We start from the raw sequence: 18,698 nt of genomic DNA on the forward strand, positions 1-18,698 counted from the left end.
TGATGTATGAAATCTCATTACGATACAGATTTATTCCTGAATAAAAATAAACAATTCGAGTAGGTAGGTATTTAAATTTCCTATTACATACCTATTAGCAGTGGTTCAAAAGATATGGTCCGTGCTTTACATATAAAATACCATACAACAACTGCCTAGGTACTTGTGCTGCCTTATTATTATATAGTGACAGGTCACTTAAATTTGGGCTACTCATACTAAGTTACATTATAGTATAATTGACTTAAAAAAAAAGTTATTTTGAGAGACAAAGGGAACTCTCAAGTTGTTTAAAGAATTAGCAAGCGTTAGCTAATGGGTTCCGATTCCGATCCTTTGAAAGTCCACCAACCAGTTTCGCGCCGCAGTTTAGCTTGTACGGTCGTTACGGCGGCCCGTGCCGCCATCTCCATCCGCGCGCGTCCAATTTGCAAATGCTTCAATCATGAGCCTCCTAGAAACGATTTCACGCATTGTTATCATAAATGCGCTGACGCTTTACTACAGTATATTGACTCTTGGATATTTTGCTGTGAAATACATCAGGAATCCGTTCTCTGATCCTTGGGCTCAAAAGCTTCGCTTGGAACCACCGGCGTGCCTTACGGACCTCAAATATGGGAACCACAAGTACATAAAAGTCAATGTAAGTATTCTTCCTTGTTCATCATAAGTTTAATAATTACCAGCATTGTAGGCGGTATAATCTTTCCCGCAATAGCACATAATATCATAATTTATTACAATGTCTGATAGCAGGTAATGTCGGCCGAGGCTATTGTGGTGTGTGTAATAAAAGTGCTAATTAGTCTTTAAATTCTGTAAAGAAACTTCCCAGCTTTTTGCATAGTTTGAATGAAACCGTCAATAAAAGATATTCGCGATTTTTAATAGTTGAATAGTAGATACTCGTAGCATTCAATAGTATTTTATAATATAACCGTTGTTTAATGAGGGGTCATAAAAGTTTAATATTTTTTGTTTAAACAATGAGGCTTTGGTTTTTTATTCTACGAGTATAATATGTATAATTGTAAATTAAACATATTAGGTTTTTTTTTTCTTTTGCTATAAGTTCTTACACTTGAAAACTTACGCTTAATAAGATTTTTTTTAACAAAAAAAGTAAAACCGATCAAAAAAATAAAATAAAAACAGAAAATGGAACCGACTACAAAACCCTTGAAAATATTTTTCTAGGTACGTACTATGAAGCTCGAAGTCGGTGCCTCAGCACGAGCTAGCAGAAGTGGGACATTAGTCGTCTACCTCACCTACATACTATGGGTTTAAATCTCTCCTCCTGTTGGGTCGTGCTGAGTCACCGTCTTCGAGCTACATTAGACTTTGATAGTACGTAGTTACCTAGAAAAATATTTTCAAGAGTTTTGTAGTCGGTTCCATTTTTTGTTAAGTATTTTTTTTTTTTGGAGTAAGTTTTACTTTTTTGTTAAAAAAAAACTTATTTCTCACTTTTTAGTGATTCGTAGCCAAAGTACATCTCACAACGATTCCATTAAGCCCAAACTTAGTTACTTTGTTTTATAACAGAGTTCCGTTGCCTACCTTCTGGCTTCAGCATCAGATCAGTTCGAAAGAACTGACTAACTTAAAGCTTCTTCTTAGTCGCTTATCTAGGTATATTAATCATGATCGTTTATACATTTACCTTTGATGAGTTCCATTGATCGTCTACGGTCTTGTTCATCAGGTCCAGGTTACCAAATGATATTTTCTGGATGTAAATGCACATCTTAATGCTAAAAATGCCAAAATCGCCATAGGTGTGCTTATAAAATTTGAGGTTTGCACTCGATTTCCTTAGAATTCCATCATCAGATCTTGACTTGGTGACAATGGGACCACCTCAGAAGAATACTCATTCGACTAAAAAAAGAATTTTGAAAATCGGTCCACAATTGACTGAGTAATCGGTGAACATACATAAAAAAAACAAACATTGGAACATAGAACCTCCTCCTTGTTTGAAGTCGGTTAAAAATCATGATTGATACCTATCTCTCTATATAAAGATAATTTTCAGTGGGGATAATTAACACAATGCATAATGTTATCTTACTCGTATCTCTGAATAAGGCTCAATGGGACAGCGGACTGATTTTGCCATATTTGTCCTACTCAGAAACGTCCATTAAATTGTGAGCAATAGAATGACTGACCGAAGTGGCAGATCAATATTAGAGTACAGTCACCAGCATTAATATCTGCCACAGCGGAGCGTGCAAAAATATCTGACACGTCCTTCCGGCCCTAGAAATAGCGTCGTATCAGATATTTATGCACGCTTGTTGTGTCAGATATGGTGCTGGTGACTGTACCATCAGCATTTACTACCTATTTGCTACTATTTACTACCTTAGTACTAAAACGTTTAATGACTCTATATGAGTACCTATCCAAGTGTCTTTTTTATGTAAAGTAGCAACAGAGACTTGAAGTGTCAACTGCTTGGTATGTAACTTTGCTTTCAACAGCAGCCGAGGCACGCCAGGCCTTATACGAAACTACGAAGTGCAAAATTCGAACTTCGTAGGTATCTTTATCTTACCGTCCCGCTGACTCTTATATTATTTAATACGAGAGTGAGCGGAATGGTACGATACGAACTTCCGGACCGAATGACAACTCTTATGTTAGTGTTAGTCTCGTGTTCTCGTTGTGGTTTATACAATGAGAATACCTAATGGTTGTGTCGTAATATTCACAAAGCGCATATTACGACGCGTTGCAAATTTTTCTACATTTGAGGACAAGCACTGACGACGCGTACTTAACTTTGAACGAAGTCGTGCCGTGAGGAATAACCGATGTCATTCTACAATAATCTGAGACGGAAGTATAAAAAAGATAACTGTACTTACTAACAAAATAAAGTAAAACGAAAAAAAAACGAGTTGTACAGTCAAGGACTAATTCATGAGTCACTATGGAGCCTTTTCAAAGGAAAAGTCTAAAAAATTAATGCGATGTCACTATGACGTTTACTGTGAAATGGTTCCATGGTGGCCATGAATTAAAGTCCTTGACCGTACAAAGGCTCTTAAGAATAGTCAAGTACAAAGATATATAGAGCTCAGAGAATTATCAATAATAAGTACATAAAACGCAGTAAAAATAAGTGCAAAGCAACCTGGAACATAATTTCCACTGCGGTATCAAAAAACTGCTGCAAACAACAAATTGACATTATAAATTATGAAAATAAATCTTATTCTGATCCATATGACATATGTAGCATTATGAATAATTACTTTGTAAACCTGACTAATGATAGTAATGATAACCAATCTAAGATACCTAAAATGACTATTGATGGATCATTGCACAACCCTAGCACTATCTTTCTGAAACCAACTGATGAGCGTGAAATTTACAGAATACTCATGTCCTTAAATAATAGTAAAGCTTCTGGATACGATGAAATCACTACTGAGGTTCTCAAACTTTGTGCTGGTGCTATCTGCCATCCACTTTCACACATAATAAACCTATCCTTTACAGACGGAGTTTTCCCTGAACAACTAAAGCTCTCCATTGTTACTCCTATATTTAAAAAGGGAGATAAATCAAATCCAAACGACTATAGACCGATAACTAAAATCCCAATCTTCTCAAAGGTCTTTGAAAAAGTCATACATCATAGATTCAACGATTTCCTAAATAAATTTAATTTACTTACTTCTAAGCAGTTTGGATTTCGCAAGGGTAAATCTACAACGTTGGCTTGCTATGATTTAGTAAAAAAAGTCTCCGAAAGCTTAAATCATTCCACACCGATCATAGCTGTTTTTTTGGATATGAGCAAAGCATTTGACCGCGTTGACCATGATATTCTTTAAAAAAAATGGAGTTATATGGGATACGAGGTAAAGCATACGACTGGGTACAAAGTTACTTGGTTGGTAGAATGCAGTGCATAGAAATCGAAAGAGTCACCAAGAAACACAAGAATGCCATTACTAAAGAAACAATTAGATCTAGTTTTCTGCCAAACAAGATTGGAATACCTCAAGGTAGCATTCTCGGACCACTACTATTTCTAATTGCAATTAACGATTTTCCCAATGCTTTGAATCATGACTGCATCCTTTTCGCTGACGACTCTACTCTTATAATTAAAGGTGACCACAAAAATATCTCGGTATTTGAAAAAAACGTAAATAGTACACTATCAGACGCTATCAACTGGCTAAATAACAATAATCTGAAAGTTAACCTGACTAAGACTAAAGCTATGCAATTTGGTCCGTATAATGCAAAGCCACTACCCATACAAATTAGATACAACCTTTCAAGCATAGAAACGGTTGATGTTGTGTCCTTCTTAGGCTTCAACATAGACAAAAATTTGAATTGGAAGCATCACGTTAACCAGGTCTGCAAGAAATTGGCTAGATTTGTGTTTGCCTTAAGAAAGCTGAAACAAACAATAACGCCAGAAGCAGCTATCACAGCATACCATGGTTATGTCTCCTCTGTTCTAAGCTATGGATTATTGCTGTGGGGAAATTCCGTTGAGGTTGAAAGAGCTTTTAAAATTCAGAAAAAGTGTATTCGCGCTCTCGATAATGCAGGGATTCTGGATAGCTGCAAACCATTATTTAAAAAGTTTAATATACTTCCGCTCCCATGCATGTATATAAAAGAAGCATGTCTTTTTGTCAGAGACAATACGTGTTACTTCACTCGACGTACAGAAGCGAGTTCTCGGCACGTAAGGGCTCAATACAGGAGCCTTTTATGTCAGCCTCCTTGCCACACCTCCATCTATAGGAAAAACTGTTACAATATGAGTATAGTCCTCTATAATAGCTTGCCTGAAGATATTAAACTACAGAGCAAGCAAAGATTCAAATCTAAATTAATCGATTGGCTACAACATAAATGTTTTTTACAGTGTAAAAGAATATTTGGCAGATAACGGGTGATGTTTATTTTAGGTAATTTTATTTGACTTAATTTGTGAACGACTATTAGTGGACATTAGACCAGTATAAAAGAATAATATATTTTAATGATAATTATTATAATTGTAAATTTAATGTGTTAATAATTTGCACGCCTGCATGCAGGTTGGATACAATGGACAAGAAGACTGTAACACCATTTATACTGTATTCTAGCAAATAAACGATTCTGATTTCTGATTTCTATTTATATTTATATCTACCTACATACATTTTTTGCCCCTTATTACAATACAAGGAACAGAAATACTCGACTGTTGTGGGCCGACTTTACCATCGTACTTACTTTTTAAACGAGGATAAAAACTTTAGGAGTCCACGAAGACGCGTGATTTTGTTAAAATTAGCCATTAATGACATTGTAATAGGAACCACGGCACGCGTCATCGTGAATGACTCTACAAATAATAATAAAGTATGTCTCGTCTCGTCTGTAACAGATTTGAACCCCAAACTCCCAGTTTGCAAGTTAGATGCTATATGCCGCTGTTGAAGCACCACGTTGCCGCTGATGACAGAACCGTTGAAATTATCGATCTTGTAGTGCATGGAATATAGCCTCAAGTAAAACGTACAAGAACTCAAAACACGTATTTTACCTGAGATAAGAACAAGCTAGATCGAGTGTTGTTCATCCCCTAAAACCCCCCAAATGCCAAATAGAGCCTTACATAGAGCCGTTATCGAGATCCCTGAAATAAATATACAAATTGCTCTTTTAAAGACATAAGATATTCCGACCATTCGCATAACCTTAACTTAATATACATAAGTCTAATTATAAAATTAGATTTTGCCAACATAAAATATCATTTTTTAACTTAACTTTCTGTGACTATGTAACTTTGTTTCTAGACTAGTTATACTTACCTACCTTACCTGTATAAAATATAGCATAGTGGTTTAGAAAACGAGTGGATTCGCATCGCGATGCAATGCAGTTTATTCACCCCTAGAGTGCAGCGCGGCCAGAAAGCAGAACGGCTTTCGTGCTTCAGTTTTAATGCAGTTAGCTATATGCACAGAACTTGATACTAAGGGATATCTTACTCTTGCAATCACGTATATTAACTATCAAATTATGTAGATAGTGCTTCAGAAAATAAAGCTGTTTATGGAGAAGTGGCTTCTAAGTACTTATGTAAACCAACGTTTTCCGTAAACGACTTTCAATTTACCCGAAGAATCTTTTCACGCAAAAAATGGTTTCGCTAAAGCCCCTGTAACCCTTCAGCCAGATTGGTGTTTCTACATTTAGACTATCAGTGCAGGTTTCCTCACGATGTTTTCCTTTACGGTACAGCTCGTGATGAAGCTCAAATGTAATTTCACACATTGATTCCGAAAAACTAAGAGATGCGAGCCCGGATTAGATTGAACCCAAGAACCTAGGCTTGAGAGGCCTGTACCACTACCATGAGTTAGTGACCGTACTCGATAGCGACGGCGGTACGGTCACTGTAAACTCATCTGCCCTTAGTGTAAGTTTTCGGTTACAAAATATGTCTCGATCGCGTTCGCGTAAAATCTCAATTTGTATGGAAATACGAAACAGCGCCTCTAGCGGCACGTTTGCGATGTTCGTGTTTGAATACAAATTGAGATTTTACGCAAACGCGATCGAGACGTATTTTGTAAACTACACTAAGGGCACTGGTAGGCCATTACACAACGGTTATACAAAACATACATAACATACCTACCTGAGTATTTTAATAGGTGCGATTTTATTCTGATTTATTTATGTACGTTACACAATAATGGTGTTTGTGTTTTCAGAATGTTAAATTACACTATCTGGAGAGTGGAGATCCGTCCAAGCCGCTCATGATTTTCCTGCACGGATTTCCGGAATTCTGGTTTTCATGGAGGCATCAGATCGTGGAGTTCAATAAGGACTATTGGTAAATCCATAAACATTAAGAGGCTGTTTCACCATCCATTGATTAGCGTTAACCGACGGTTAAATGTGATGCCGTCTCCGTCTATTCGAACAAAACAAATAGAGATGGCATCACACCTAACCGCCAGTTAACACTAATCAATGGATGGTGAAACAGCCCCTAAACCTATCTTTCTACTAATAAATAATTGTTATTTATTACTACCAAGTACATTATGTGTATAACTAAACCAACTGACAAAAACGTACTGAAACAATTACTTTGCGCACCCGAGACCTTATGATAGCTAAGTTTATGCAAGAAATGTGTGTTCATGTAGTTTCCCACTTCCACACTGTAAGAACACAAACAAATTACACAAACCCATCTATCACCATCACCACACTACACTTTCACGTTTCGAACTCAACCCGAGCTCATCTTCAGAGCAACACAACCGTTTACCAACACAGACTAAAAACTTACAAAACTTTTGTGAGTAACTTACAAAAGTTGAGAAACTTCCGACATTGTCATTTCAAAAGTTCAATATTACAAAAATGGCCGAAGCGATATTTATTAGATTAGATTAGATTTATTACCTATTGAAAAAATACATTATAAATACCTACATGTCAGGTAATTATAAGAAATTCACAAAAGGATCGTCAGATTGTATACAAAATAATTATAATAATAATAGGCATATGATAGTTAAAATTAGAATTAAATTTAAAAATAATAATAATAATCAAGGGTAAAACATGGACAAAAAGTTAAAATTAGGTGCAATGTCAAGACGATAAAATTAAATACTTATAAAATAAAAAAAAATAGTCCACAATCACATTAAATATAGGTAAGATAAGAACCACCGCTAGGAAACTCACTTCCACGCAAAAAACGATCGAAATCAGTTCATCCGTTTGTGAGCTACGATGCCCCAGACAGAGAGACAGACGGACAGACATTGGTGTCAAACTTATGACGCCCCTCTTTTTGCGGATTTTTCGATCGATTTTTGTTTCTTTTGGAGTATAATAAATAAATAAATACCACGGGACAATTGACACCAATTGACCAAGTCCCAAAATAAGCTTAGCAAAGCTTGTGTTATGGGTAAAGTACTAAGCAACGGATAAATATAATTATATAGATAGATAAATACTTAAATACATATTAAACACCCAAGACCCGAGAACAAACATTCGTATTTTTCATACAAATATCTGCCCCGACACGGGAATCGAACCCGGGACCTCAAGCTTCGTAGTCAGGTTCTCTAACCGCTAGGCCATCTGGTCGTCAAATAATAAAGAATAGTTATTTCAGTTATTTGTGTGACAAGGGAGCAAAATGGTGTATTTTTACGGCGAGGGCGTACATTGAATTCAGAAGGTAGCGAAGGATTGTACAATAGAATCCTGAGCGTAGCGAAATTCAAGTGATAACGCCCAAGACGAAAATAATTTTGCTCCCGAGTGGCTCATACATCTTCTCACACCGAGCATTAAGAAACTGAAAAATAAAAATCTAAATATTTTAAAGAACATCCCGCATAGAAAATGGCGTGGCTTTACAACTAATTATTAACTTCAAAAAATGGCATTTGCAATAAACACTTAGAAAAGCACTAGGTGGTAAACGACTGCTATACATTAACTAAGTTGTATTAATCACCTGTATTTATTAAAAGCCCGTTCAAAACACAAGATATCTTACTTTGTTATTTCAGGTGTATTGCAGTGGACATGAGAGGGTATGGTGATTCAGAGAGGCCAGATGATGTTTCTGCCTATCACTTTGATTTGCTTGTCGAAGATGTTCGGGATCTTATACGTCAATTAGGTAAATTCTGCAGTTCTATACTATTACTTATTCTGTTTTTTTAAGACTTAACTTATATACCTACGCTTGATTATCGTTTTCAAAAAGCTATGTATGTAATTTCCCCAATTCCAAATACATACCTATACGATGTGTATCAATCAATGCGTACCGCGTGTACCTAATTATTACCACTTGAAGATAATGGTCGACATAAAATAAAGTGGCATTGGTTTCGCCTCGAACGCTAAGCTCAAATTAAAACAGATAGCGGCGCAACGCCATTAGGTAGGTACTATCAAACCAAATCGTGACCCACTTGTGGAACCTTTTCGTAGAAAAAGTTATAAGTAGTGACATCACATTGCTTGACGAGGGTGGATCAGGAATCAAATGGTTTGACTGTAGGTACTTATGACCGAATTTAAAGTACAATTTGCATAAAACAAATAGGTTTATTTATATAACAACATTACAGTCGCAATCAGGAGTTTTGTTTAACCAAATGGAGGTGCATGTCAAAGCAATAAGTGTTAGATATTTGTTTAATAAGTAGATATTCTGAATATTCTTTGCCTGCAAGCTCAGGGGAACCAAATACATATTTTATTGATTACATTAATAATTACACGTAAAATACTCAAAGGATGACTGGTTAAAGGTATAAGGTCACCTGTGTACCTAAATGTATCTCAACGTTTGTTAATTGTATCGTATAGGTTCTGTTACACATGCTAGTTACTAGCACGAAAGCATGCTACTATTGAGCAAATGCTACCACTAGCATGAGTGTATAAGAGCATGCTTTTTAGTGGCAATATTATCAAATAGCAGGCCCTGCTATCTTCGAGCATGCTAGTTGATGCGGGGGCGGGGGTGGAAGGGGGAAGTAGCTCATTACTAGCATGCTCATGGACCGTTTACATTTGCTAGCAATAACCATGCTATTTTTAAGTATGCTATTTTTAAGCAGCAGTGCTTGCACTGTTGTGTTTCGGCGTGGAGAGTAAGACAGCCGGTGAAATTACTGGCACTAGAGGTATCCCATCTTAGGCCTCTAGGTTGGCAACGCATCTGCAATACCCCTGGTGTTGCAGATGTTTATGGGCGGTGGTGATCTCTTACCATCAGGAGACCCACTTGCTCGTTTGCCATCCAGTCGAATAAAAAAAAAATCTTCTAAATAAGCATGCTCAAAGCAAACACTCCGATACACAAGCTTTTTGATAGCGTGCTCTTTGCCAGTTCATACGAAACATGGAAAATCAAACAGCCATCTGCATGGAGCTAAATTAAATTATCATTCTACTGGCAATGCAATGCATCCAAAAAAATTATCTCAGCTAGAAAGAGGAAAAAAAGGAATAGGAAGTAAGTATAATTGTTTTTTGTTTAAGTTAACATTTAAATTCACTCATCTCATTCATTTCATTCACTCTTTGTTTATTCATTCATTACTTCATGTAGCTGTGTGTGTAATCATTCACTTCAACTCTCGTGGTACTACCTATACTAGCACGTTCATTAGCATCATAAGCAAACACGTTCACACTTGCTTTTACCTTTCCCCCTTCCACCCCCGCATCAACTAGCATGCTCAAAGATAACAGGGTCTGCTTTAATAGTAGTATGTCATATACACACATGCTAGTAGTTAGAATTTGCTCAATAGTAGCATGCTTTCGTCACAATACACACAACTAACACTAACGTTACGTATATTGTGCTTTCGTGCTAGTAACTAGCTTGTGTAACAGTAACAGTACCTTAACAGTAAGTAGGTACCTTTATTTTTACTCAATAAAGAGTTTACATACCTACAAGTCGTACAGGTAGTACAAAATTTATGTATTTTCATCGGGAAATGTCGGATTTCAATCGGAATACGACGGTTCCCGAAGTGTTAATCAATTATTGTATTAAATGAGTGACATTTTCATATCCACTAATAAGGAATCTATTTATTATTTAGTGTAAAAAGTCAAAACGGCTGTACAGTGGTACTGAAGTTAATTGAGAGAGCACGATAAAAACGAACTTTACCGATAAAATAAAATGAAAACCATTAAGCCCTACATTATATTCTCGATGCAAACTGTATCCACTTACGGTAGTGATTACCTGCCCTACCTTGCTTGATCTTTCAGGTCGTGAAAAGTGCATCTTAGTTGCCCACGATTGGGGCGGCTTGATCGCGTGTCGTCTACGCGACGTGCATTCCGACGCGTTGGACGCGTTGATCGTGCTTGGCAGCACATCGCGGGAGGCATGGTGGCATGCTATGTGGCATGACGCCGTCCAGAAGAAAATGTCTTGGTGAGTATTTGTGGATGGAGTGAGAAATTTCTTATTGCTCACCATGAACACGTCTCTTTAAAATTATGCCACTTAATTTTTTAGCTCAACCAGTTTTAGCTCAGTCACTTGGTGTAATTTATAGGCGTAGAACGACGTAGAAAACTAACTAATGGTAGGTAACAAAACGTAATGATACATTTAGATCACAGGTCTAAAATAAATCAATCTTCATTCCAGGTATGTGCTCTTCTTCCGTATGCCAGCCCTGCCTGAGCGGTTCATCTTGATGGACGACATGGCTATATTCGACAAGACCATCCCAGCTGAAGAAGGCTCTCAAGATATCGAATGCTACAAATACTGGTTTGGAAAACCTTGTAAGTTCGAAACATTTGCTGCCCCCAAAACCAGAAGTCTGGCTGTGCTTCCCTGATTAAAGCAGACAAATCAGTCTAATTAAAATTATTATTATTGTATGCTTTTAGCCACTAACCATTAATAACTATGTTTGGTATGTTTCTTTGTTTGCTTTAAACCTTGCAAGTGAATATAGAGACCTTGAAAATTTTAGTTAAACTAAATAAGATTGGTTCCGTAAACTACTTCAACTTTGCCCTTTGGCCCCAACATTGCCTGATTTGATTTAGAGTCGATAACTTAGAACTCTTATAGGTTTTAAACTTTAACTACAAGGGAATTATTATTACGGAGGGATAAATTTTAAAAACCTAAAGGGTGCTGAGTTATCGATTCTAAATTGAATCAGGCAATGTTGGGGCCAGAGGGCAAAGTTGAAGCAGTTTACGGTTTTCTACGGGAGATCGCTATTATACGTTTAATGAGCTTCCAGACCACTTCCATTGGTCAATTATGGTATTTTCATCAGATCGCTTTATGCATCCGATCTGATGAAAATGCAATGATAAATGACCTCGTCAGTCCCCCAATGTTTAGGATCATGACCTCCAAAATCTTTCCCCTACTGTGTACCGGAGCGTTTGGAGAAAAACCGCTAAACAGCGATAAGTACTTACTTACTTATAGACGTCTCCAGCTTTTGGGAGATTATTTCCAGACCATCTCTTCGAGTTACGCCTTCTGAGTATTACTCTCCATATATTTTTTTCAAGTTTTCGAGCAATAAACCTTAACTCTTAAGTAAAAAATGTAAGGACTTAAGTATAAAATATTTTCTAAAGAAACAATTTACTTTTCAGATGCTCTAACTCCGCCTATCAACTACTATCGAGCCAATTTCAACACTAATCTGCATGTAAAACCGCGCTGTGAACGCAATATCCCTATGATGGTAGCAAACGCTGCCAAAGACAGGTACATCGCACACTCGGTCCTCGAACGTATGAAGACGGAATACGCTCACATCGAAACCACTTTAGTTCCAGACTGCGGACATTTCATACAGCAAGAGAAACCGGTCCTAGTCAACAAGTTGATACGAGATTTTCTGAGTAAACATAAACTTTAGACGTTAAGGTACCTAAGATTGGTTTTTGGATTCTTTTTCTATTTTTTATTTCAACTCCAAATTTTGTTCTGAAACATGCAGCATGCTGCAGTGAACAAGAAACAAAACAAGCTGAGATATGTGGTGCATAGGAGAAATTTGTGTCTGTACTGTACTACTGTCCAGTGGTGGTGTAGCGGTATAGCACGCAGCACGGAATGCTGAGGACCTGGGTTCGATTCCCAGCGCTGGTCTCTTTTTCTGGTTTTTCTGTGCATCTATGTTTCAGTTTGTATTTTAGATTAGGGTACACCTACTTAAGTTAATTAATCAGTGGCGGACTAAGCTCGTTCGGGGTCTGGGTCGGTTTATCCCTCCACGGTAAACCATGGTATGGGCATGGTATGGGGCATGGGGCGGTACATTCAGTTTTAGCTGAATGAGCCTCAAAACCTTAGAAGTCGATATAAATACTAAGTATATTTTTAACCAATTTGTGGACCTGATCAAGAGAACTTGTGGACATTTGGAGGCCCCTCGGGACTGGAAGCACGGGGCGGGCCGCCCCTTCCGCTCCTACTTACCTACATATTATACTTAAGTACTATTTTATTGTATTTTTGATTTAATAGAATTTTTTTGTATCGCTTTTAATCGGTTAATAAATGCAATAGAAAATATGGATTTGCTGTTTTTTTTTAAGGAATACATAGGTAAGGTACACATTTGTTATATGTTTTATTTTAAACGGCCTCCTATAGCTATACTAATATTATAAATGAGAAAGTGTGCGTGTGTGTTTGTATGTTTGTCCGTCTTTCAAGTCGAAACGAAGCGACGGATCGACGTGACTTTTGGCATAAAAATAGTTAGTGACATAGGCTACTTTTTATCCCGGGAAAATAGTGTCATACTTCCTGGCGGTGGCATGGTGTAAATAAAAAAGAGTAGGTAGGGTAGACCGGGGACAATAGAAACACGTTATGATTGAAACAAGTCAAATTTCTCGAAAACTATGATACCTACGGGTATGACGCAACACTCAGAACACGCGGTCGGCCACGGCTGAATCCTCGACCAATAGCGCTCGAGCGACCGAGCGGCGTGGACTTGTCGAGGAGCCATCGAAATTTTTCGCAGTCAAAAACATGAATTTGTGATCTACTATGTTTTCTTATAACTTTGTTTACTCTTGTATTTTGACTGATTAAATTATTGGAGGGTAATAGTAAGGAATAAACGCGTGTTTTGATTGTTATGGATCAGCTTTAGAGTGTCTTTGATGAGTAATATTTGACCTTGAATTAAAAAATGTGATGTGGGGACGGTAGAAACAACTTGCTTGTGGACGATTGAAACGTTTTTATCATCCACGCGTTTTAATCGTCCCCAAAAGTAACCCACTTCAAATATAAGGAGGTTCTGTGTTCGATGCACATGCTGTTCACAAACATTGCTGCTATTTTTGACCTAGTTAAAAATATTTTATTTAGTAGTGTCAAATTAAAACCGCTAAATAATAATACTTTTTAATATATATTTCAAAGGATAGTGTTTAAACGCACATAAAAGACTTTTTTTATAAAAAAAAAAAATCGAATCAAAATTACGGATAACACAGCAAAATACTCCACTCAAAATATAACCTAATAAAAAAATACAAAACCTTGTAACTCTTTTTTTATATAGCTTCTATTTTTGCACATCAAATATATAATTACCTATCAATTTATTTTCAGCATGTATAGGTATACTTTTTACATAACCAGCACTATTAGGGGCCAAATAAATAAGGTTCTGGTCACAATTGTACCTAACGCTCCTCATAGGCGTATAGAGGGGGGCCGGGTGGGCCGTGCCCACCCCAGTATGGTCTATTACCCACCCCAGGTTGTTGGGCTACCGATTCAAAATTATATAATACTGATATCTTCACACAAAAATCTAGGCCAGGCCTCCCCTGAATAATAACCCTAGATACGCCAATGACGCTCTTTCTCGCTCCGCTCGTCGTCGTACCTAATTTTCCGGTGCCAAATTTACAGTAAAAGTTATTTTGCTATGAGAATGAGTATCATCTACGCAAGCTCTAGTTAATTTGCTGTGGAGTCAGTATTTTTGCTGTGCAGTCAGTATTTTTGATGTGATTGTAGTATTTTTGTATAGTTTGTGTTGATGTATATTTTCGAATTATCTGCAGTACTAGTTTTGCTAAACATTTAGTTTATTTGTATTGAAATAATTTAATTGATGTACATACAAAGGTATATAAATGATGAAAATAAATTGATAGGCAATTATTTATTTGATGTGCAATTAATAATATTCCTTTTTCAAATTCGCATAAAGGCGTTAGGTATAAACTACACATACTTCAGTATTTTCACGAGACTGACTATAAGTAGGTACCTACAATTGTTAACAGATAAGGTTGGTTATTGTAAGAGCGTTTATACCTGCTGAGCTGGCAACGGTGCATTTTTGTTAGTTTTTCTCGATTATGCTGTAAAAATTGAATTAAAATTAAAAATGTATTCTGATTGAACTGTTCTTAATATATATTGTGTCTGATGCAATAATTATTCGTGATAGACTTTTATTTTCTTTAGAAACCGTTCATTAACAATTTTTCGTTTATAAAGAATATATAAGTATCACGAATAATTATTGGAGTAGACACATTTACTTATATATTAAGAACATTTCTAACAGACCTAATTTTTAATTTTCATTAAATTTTTATGGAATTCATATATTTATATCAGAAAAAGTTTAAGAACATTTTTATTTCATCTTGGCATATGAACTTAAATATTTTTATAAATAAAATATCGGAGTGGTTATGATTGAAACATTGTTATAATTGAAACAAGCACTTTTGTATGAAAAATGAATATGCTTTTTCCACTTTAATTCTGTATTGTTTTGTTTACTCTTGAATCATAACTACTTCGATTAAGTTAAATTTATAAGGTAACAGCAACAAAGACAGCTAAAAGTCCTATACATTTTTTTTATGCGCGTTTTTTAAATCGAGATGTTCAGAAGGTCATAAATTGTAAAATATTTATGTTATGCATGTGGAATTTTGATGAGCTCATTGTATACTATGGTAGCGATGAAAAAGATTATAACAGATAAAATTACTTTAATTGTGCCGAAAATATTAGGGTGTTTCAATTGACCCCACATAGTGTTTCAATTGTCAGCCATGTGTGGTCAATTGAACCACTCTGCCCCATTATCTTTATTACGTTATGGACAAATAACTATGGATGCTAGACCTTTCAAGTTCATCTTATTTAGGGACCAGATAACTAAACTTGAAATAATTTAGGTCTACATCTTTCTAACCATGAAAATAAAAAAGTTACAGGCGGTTAAGGTAAAATCGTTTCAGTTGTCCCCGGTCTACCCTAATAATACTACTTACCTACACGTAAAAAAAAGAAACGCTTTAGAACCTGAACGTGCACTTCTCGTAAGTACGTGTACCGTTGTACTATTTTTTTTATTAGCGTACAATTTTGTACATTTCTCGTACATTTTTTCTGATTCACAAGGATTCACAAGATGTTTGAACAGTCGACTGCTAGGTACATAGTGGAATAGATAGCACCCGCCAGAAAGTATCCTTCCTGGGTGACATATATTGATCACTGTATTCTTGTAACTACGGGTAGTACATTTTTTTAAATTAGGTTACAATTAAGTAATTTTTTTCTGATTCACAAGAAATTTTAAAACACAACTGCTACGTAATGAAATAGATAGCACCCGCCAGGAAGTATCCTTCCTGGCGGTGATAGATTGTTCATTTTTTTCTCGTAATTACGGGTACTTATTAGTACATTTTTTTCCCTTCTCATGCTCTTAAAATGTTACTTTAGTCTCTGCATATCGGGAATAAAGCTCCTTTTTATTCTCTAGGGAGTAAAGTATTTTTTTTTTTAATTTACGTTGGAAACCCCTAACCAGCCAACACGGTGTTTGTGAATGAAGGATTTTTAGGCGTGGAAATAAAATGAAGTGTGCAAAAAATATAAGGGCGGCGCGAAGCTGGCGCTGCCAAGAGCGCAGTCAGCGGTATCGGCACTTTACTTGCAAATGTGATGAAAAACATTGTATGTGGCACGGGCGGTACTAGAATTACGAACATTGACTCATTAAAGCCCTCAGTCTTCGACTTCGGGCTTCTAATGGGCTCTCGTTCGTAATTCCTTATTTACCGCTTACCGCACTTAAGACACAATGTACTAAGAAGAATTTACAAAAGATATTTTACAAAAATATTTCTGACCTAAGTGGCAGCTGACGTAAGTGGAATAATTCTTTCATTTGTGATTTTTGTGTTAAATATTTGACTACCTATCGATGTACAAATGTATGAATACATACATTTGAATTCAAATAGGTAAACTAAGTGACAAACAAAGACTGTGCGACCCTTTCAGTGTTAAAGGTACAGACAGTATAGCTTCGCAATGTGAGTACAATCCAGGTCAAAGATTAGGTACTATTACTTATTCTGTGCCACCACAAAACAACTTCCTACTAATATTATAAACTTAGATGAATGATTGGTCTCGAGCGAGCGCGCGAGACCAATCATTCATCTAAGATTATAAATTTAAATGCGGAAGTTTGTAAGTCAGTTTGTTTGTTTGTTACTTCATCACGTCTAAACCACTGAACTATTTACATGAAATTCGGTATACTTACAGATAGTTTGAATCCCGGAGAAGGACATAGGATAGTTTTTATCCCAAAAAAAAGCATGGTTCCCGCGGGGATAGCGATAAACGAATTTTTCGCGGACGGAGTCGCGGGTAACGGCTAGTAATAAACAAATTTCAAATTAGTGTACTAATAGGTCCTAATGTTAGATTGATCGAAATAATTATCGCCAGTATTTTTTATTTCACAACTGTTATGATTTTCTCCGCTTTTGTTTTAAATATTCCCGCGTCTGGTTTCTTCTTTCCTGCTTATAAAGCAAAAGTATCTATGCCTATACAGACATGTCTTAATAACTATAATAGCATTTTTCCTTCATTTTTCTGATGAACTGAAACTCAAACTTTTATTTGTCTTTCTCCATACAACGACAGAATAAGTATACGAAACAAAATATTGAAAAGCACAATCTAGATTATCGTGTTGTGCTCTTGCTTTCTACATGCCCATGAACGGTTAAGTACAATAGTTTGAGCAAGTTTTGAGTGACAAAATGTAGCAGCCGTTATAGGTCGACGTCATCGACTCGATGAAGCGGGCAGTGGCACAAAAACGCTTTGATTCTAGGACTCATTAGCTCATTTCGGAGTAACTTAGGGGGGCTACTTACTACTTACTCCGTAATTCGAAATAAGAAGTTCGTAATGAGGGCTATCGCGAAGGAATTCGCCGCTAGAGGCGCTAGTGTAGCATGAGGTCTCCGAAATGTCAAATCTCATAGTTTTTGGGTGAGCTACGCGGGTTTATTTATAATTAGAATAATTTTGTGAATATTTTGCAATATCTGAAATTAATTATGGCAAATATGCGTTCCGGGGCAAAGAATTTCTGTGTTTTGAGACAGTTTTGTCTTTCGGAAACCTTTGTCCTCCCTTTTTTCCGAACAAAACAGGGACTATGCAACACTGTGACATGCTCGATATTTATATGGTACGGTTTTAAGGTGTATTAAATATGATTTTAATCTAAACTTTGTTTTCACGCCCGTAATAACAGACTTTGAAAGCCACACTTAAAAACCTCACGCAACAGTGCGCCATCTAGTGAGACAAAAAAACGATAGCCCTCATTAGAAGTGAGTGCTCACTCACTCTCGTTCTAAATGCCATTAGCTTGAGTGTGACTGCACGAAACGAAGTTCGAATTTTGAATTTCGTAATGCAAATCACTCATTCTCATCTTTAGTGACCTTAGTGGCAGATCAACGGCAGAATGAAAAATAAAATAAAAACGAATGAGATACCGTGCTACTATTTAAAATGTTTGTAAATAAATATCGATTTTCAAATAATTAGTCCTGAATAAGATTTCTGAACAGTCGCCTTCAAGGTCATGTCGGATAGTCGGCAAGTTTCCGATACTTTCTTCAAGCCATCTACTTTCTCTTTTACACTAATGAAAAGTTACGACAACGTTGCTTGTACCTTTCAACTGCTTTCGATTCGAACGCCTTCTCTGAATTATTGGGAGTAAATTGCCTGCAAGGCTACTACGAAACTC

At 36.4% G+C, this 18,698-nt stretch overlaps 1 protein-coding gene across 1 annotated transcript; it reads left to right on the forward strand.

The window, feature by feature from the left end:
* Positions 1–368: 368 nt before the first annotated feature.
* LOC141444818 (epoxide hydrolase 3-like) lies at positions 369–13,145 on the forward strand. The gene is made up of 6 exons (XM_074110481.1): positions 369–646; positions 6,768–6,892; positions 8,607–8,719; positions 10,846–11,014; positions 11,234–11,373; positions 12,214–13,145. The coding sequence occupies exons 1-6, from the start codon at positions 446–448 to the stop codon at positions 12,480–12,482; spliced, it is 1,017 nt and encodes a 338-aa protein (XP_073966582.1). The 5' UTR covers positions 369–445; the 3' UTR covers positions 12,483–13,145.
* The last annotated feature ends 5,553 nt before the right edge of the window (positions 13,146–18,698 follow it).

The sequence above is a fragment of the Choristoneura fumiferana genome, chromosome 2 (genome assembly GCF_025370935.1).
Source record: "Choristoneura fumiferana chromosome 2, NRCan_CFum_1, whole genome shotgun sequence".
In the NCBI taxonomy this organism is placed as follows: Eukaryota; Metazoa; Arthropoda; class Insecta; order Lepidoptera; family Tortricidae; genus Choristoneura; species Choristoneura fumiferana.

What these genes read in the sequence shown, in the direction of transcription:
- LOC141444818 (XM_074110481.1), top strand. Translation starts at nt 446, where the DNA reads ATGAGCCTCCTAGAAACGATTTCACGCATTGTTATCATAAATGCGCTG. An exon ending in ACAAGTACATAAAAGTCAAT is followed by an intron (nt 647 to 6,767) that starts GTAAGTATTCTT and finishes TTGTGTTTTCAG; the next exon opens with AATGTTAAATTACACTATCT. An exon ending in ATACTGGTTTGGAAAACCTT is followed by an intron (nt 11,374 to 12,213) that starts GTAAGTTCGAAA and finishes TTTACTTTTCAG; the next exon opens with ATGCTCTAACTCCGCCTATC.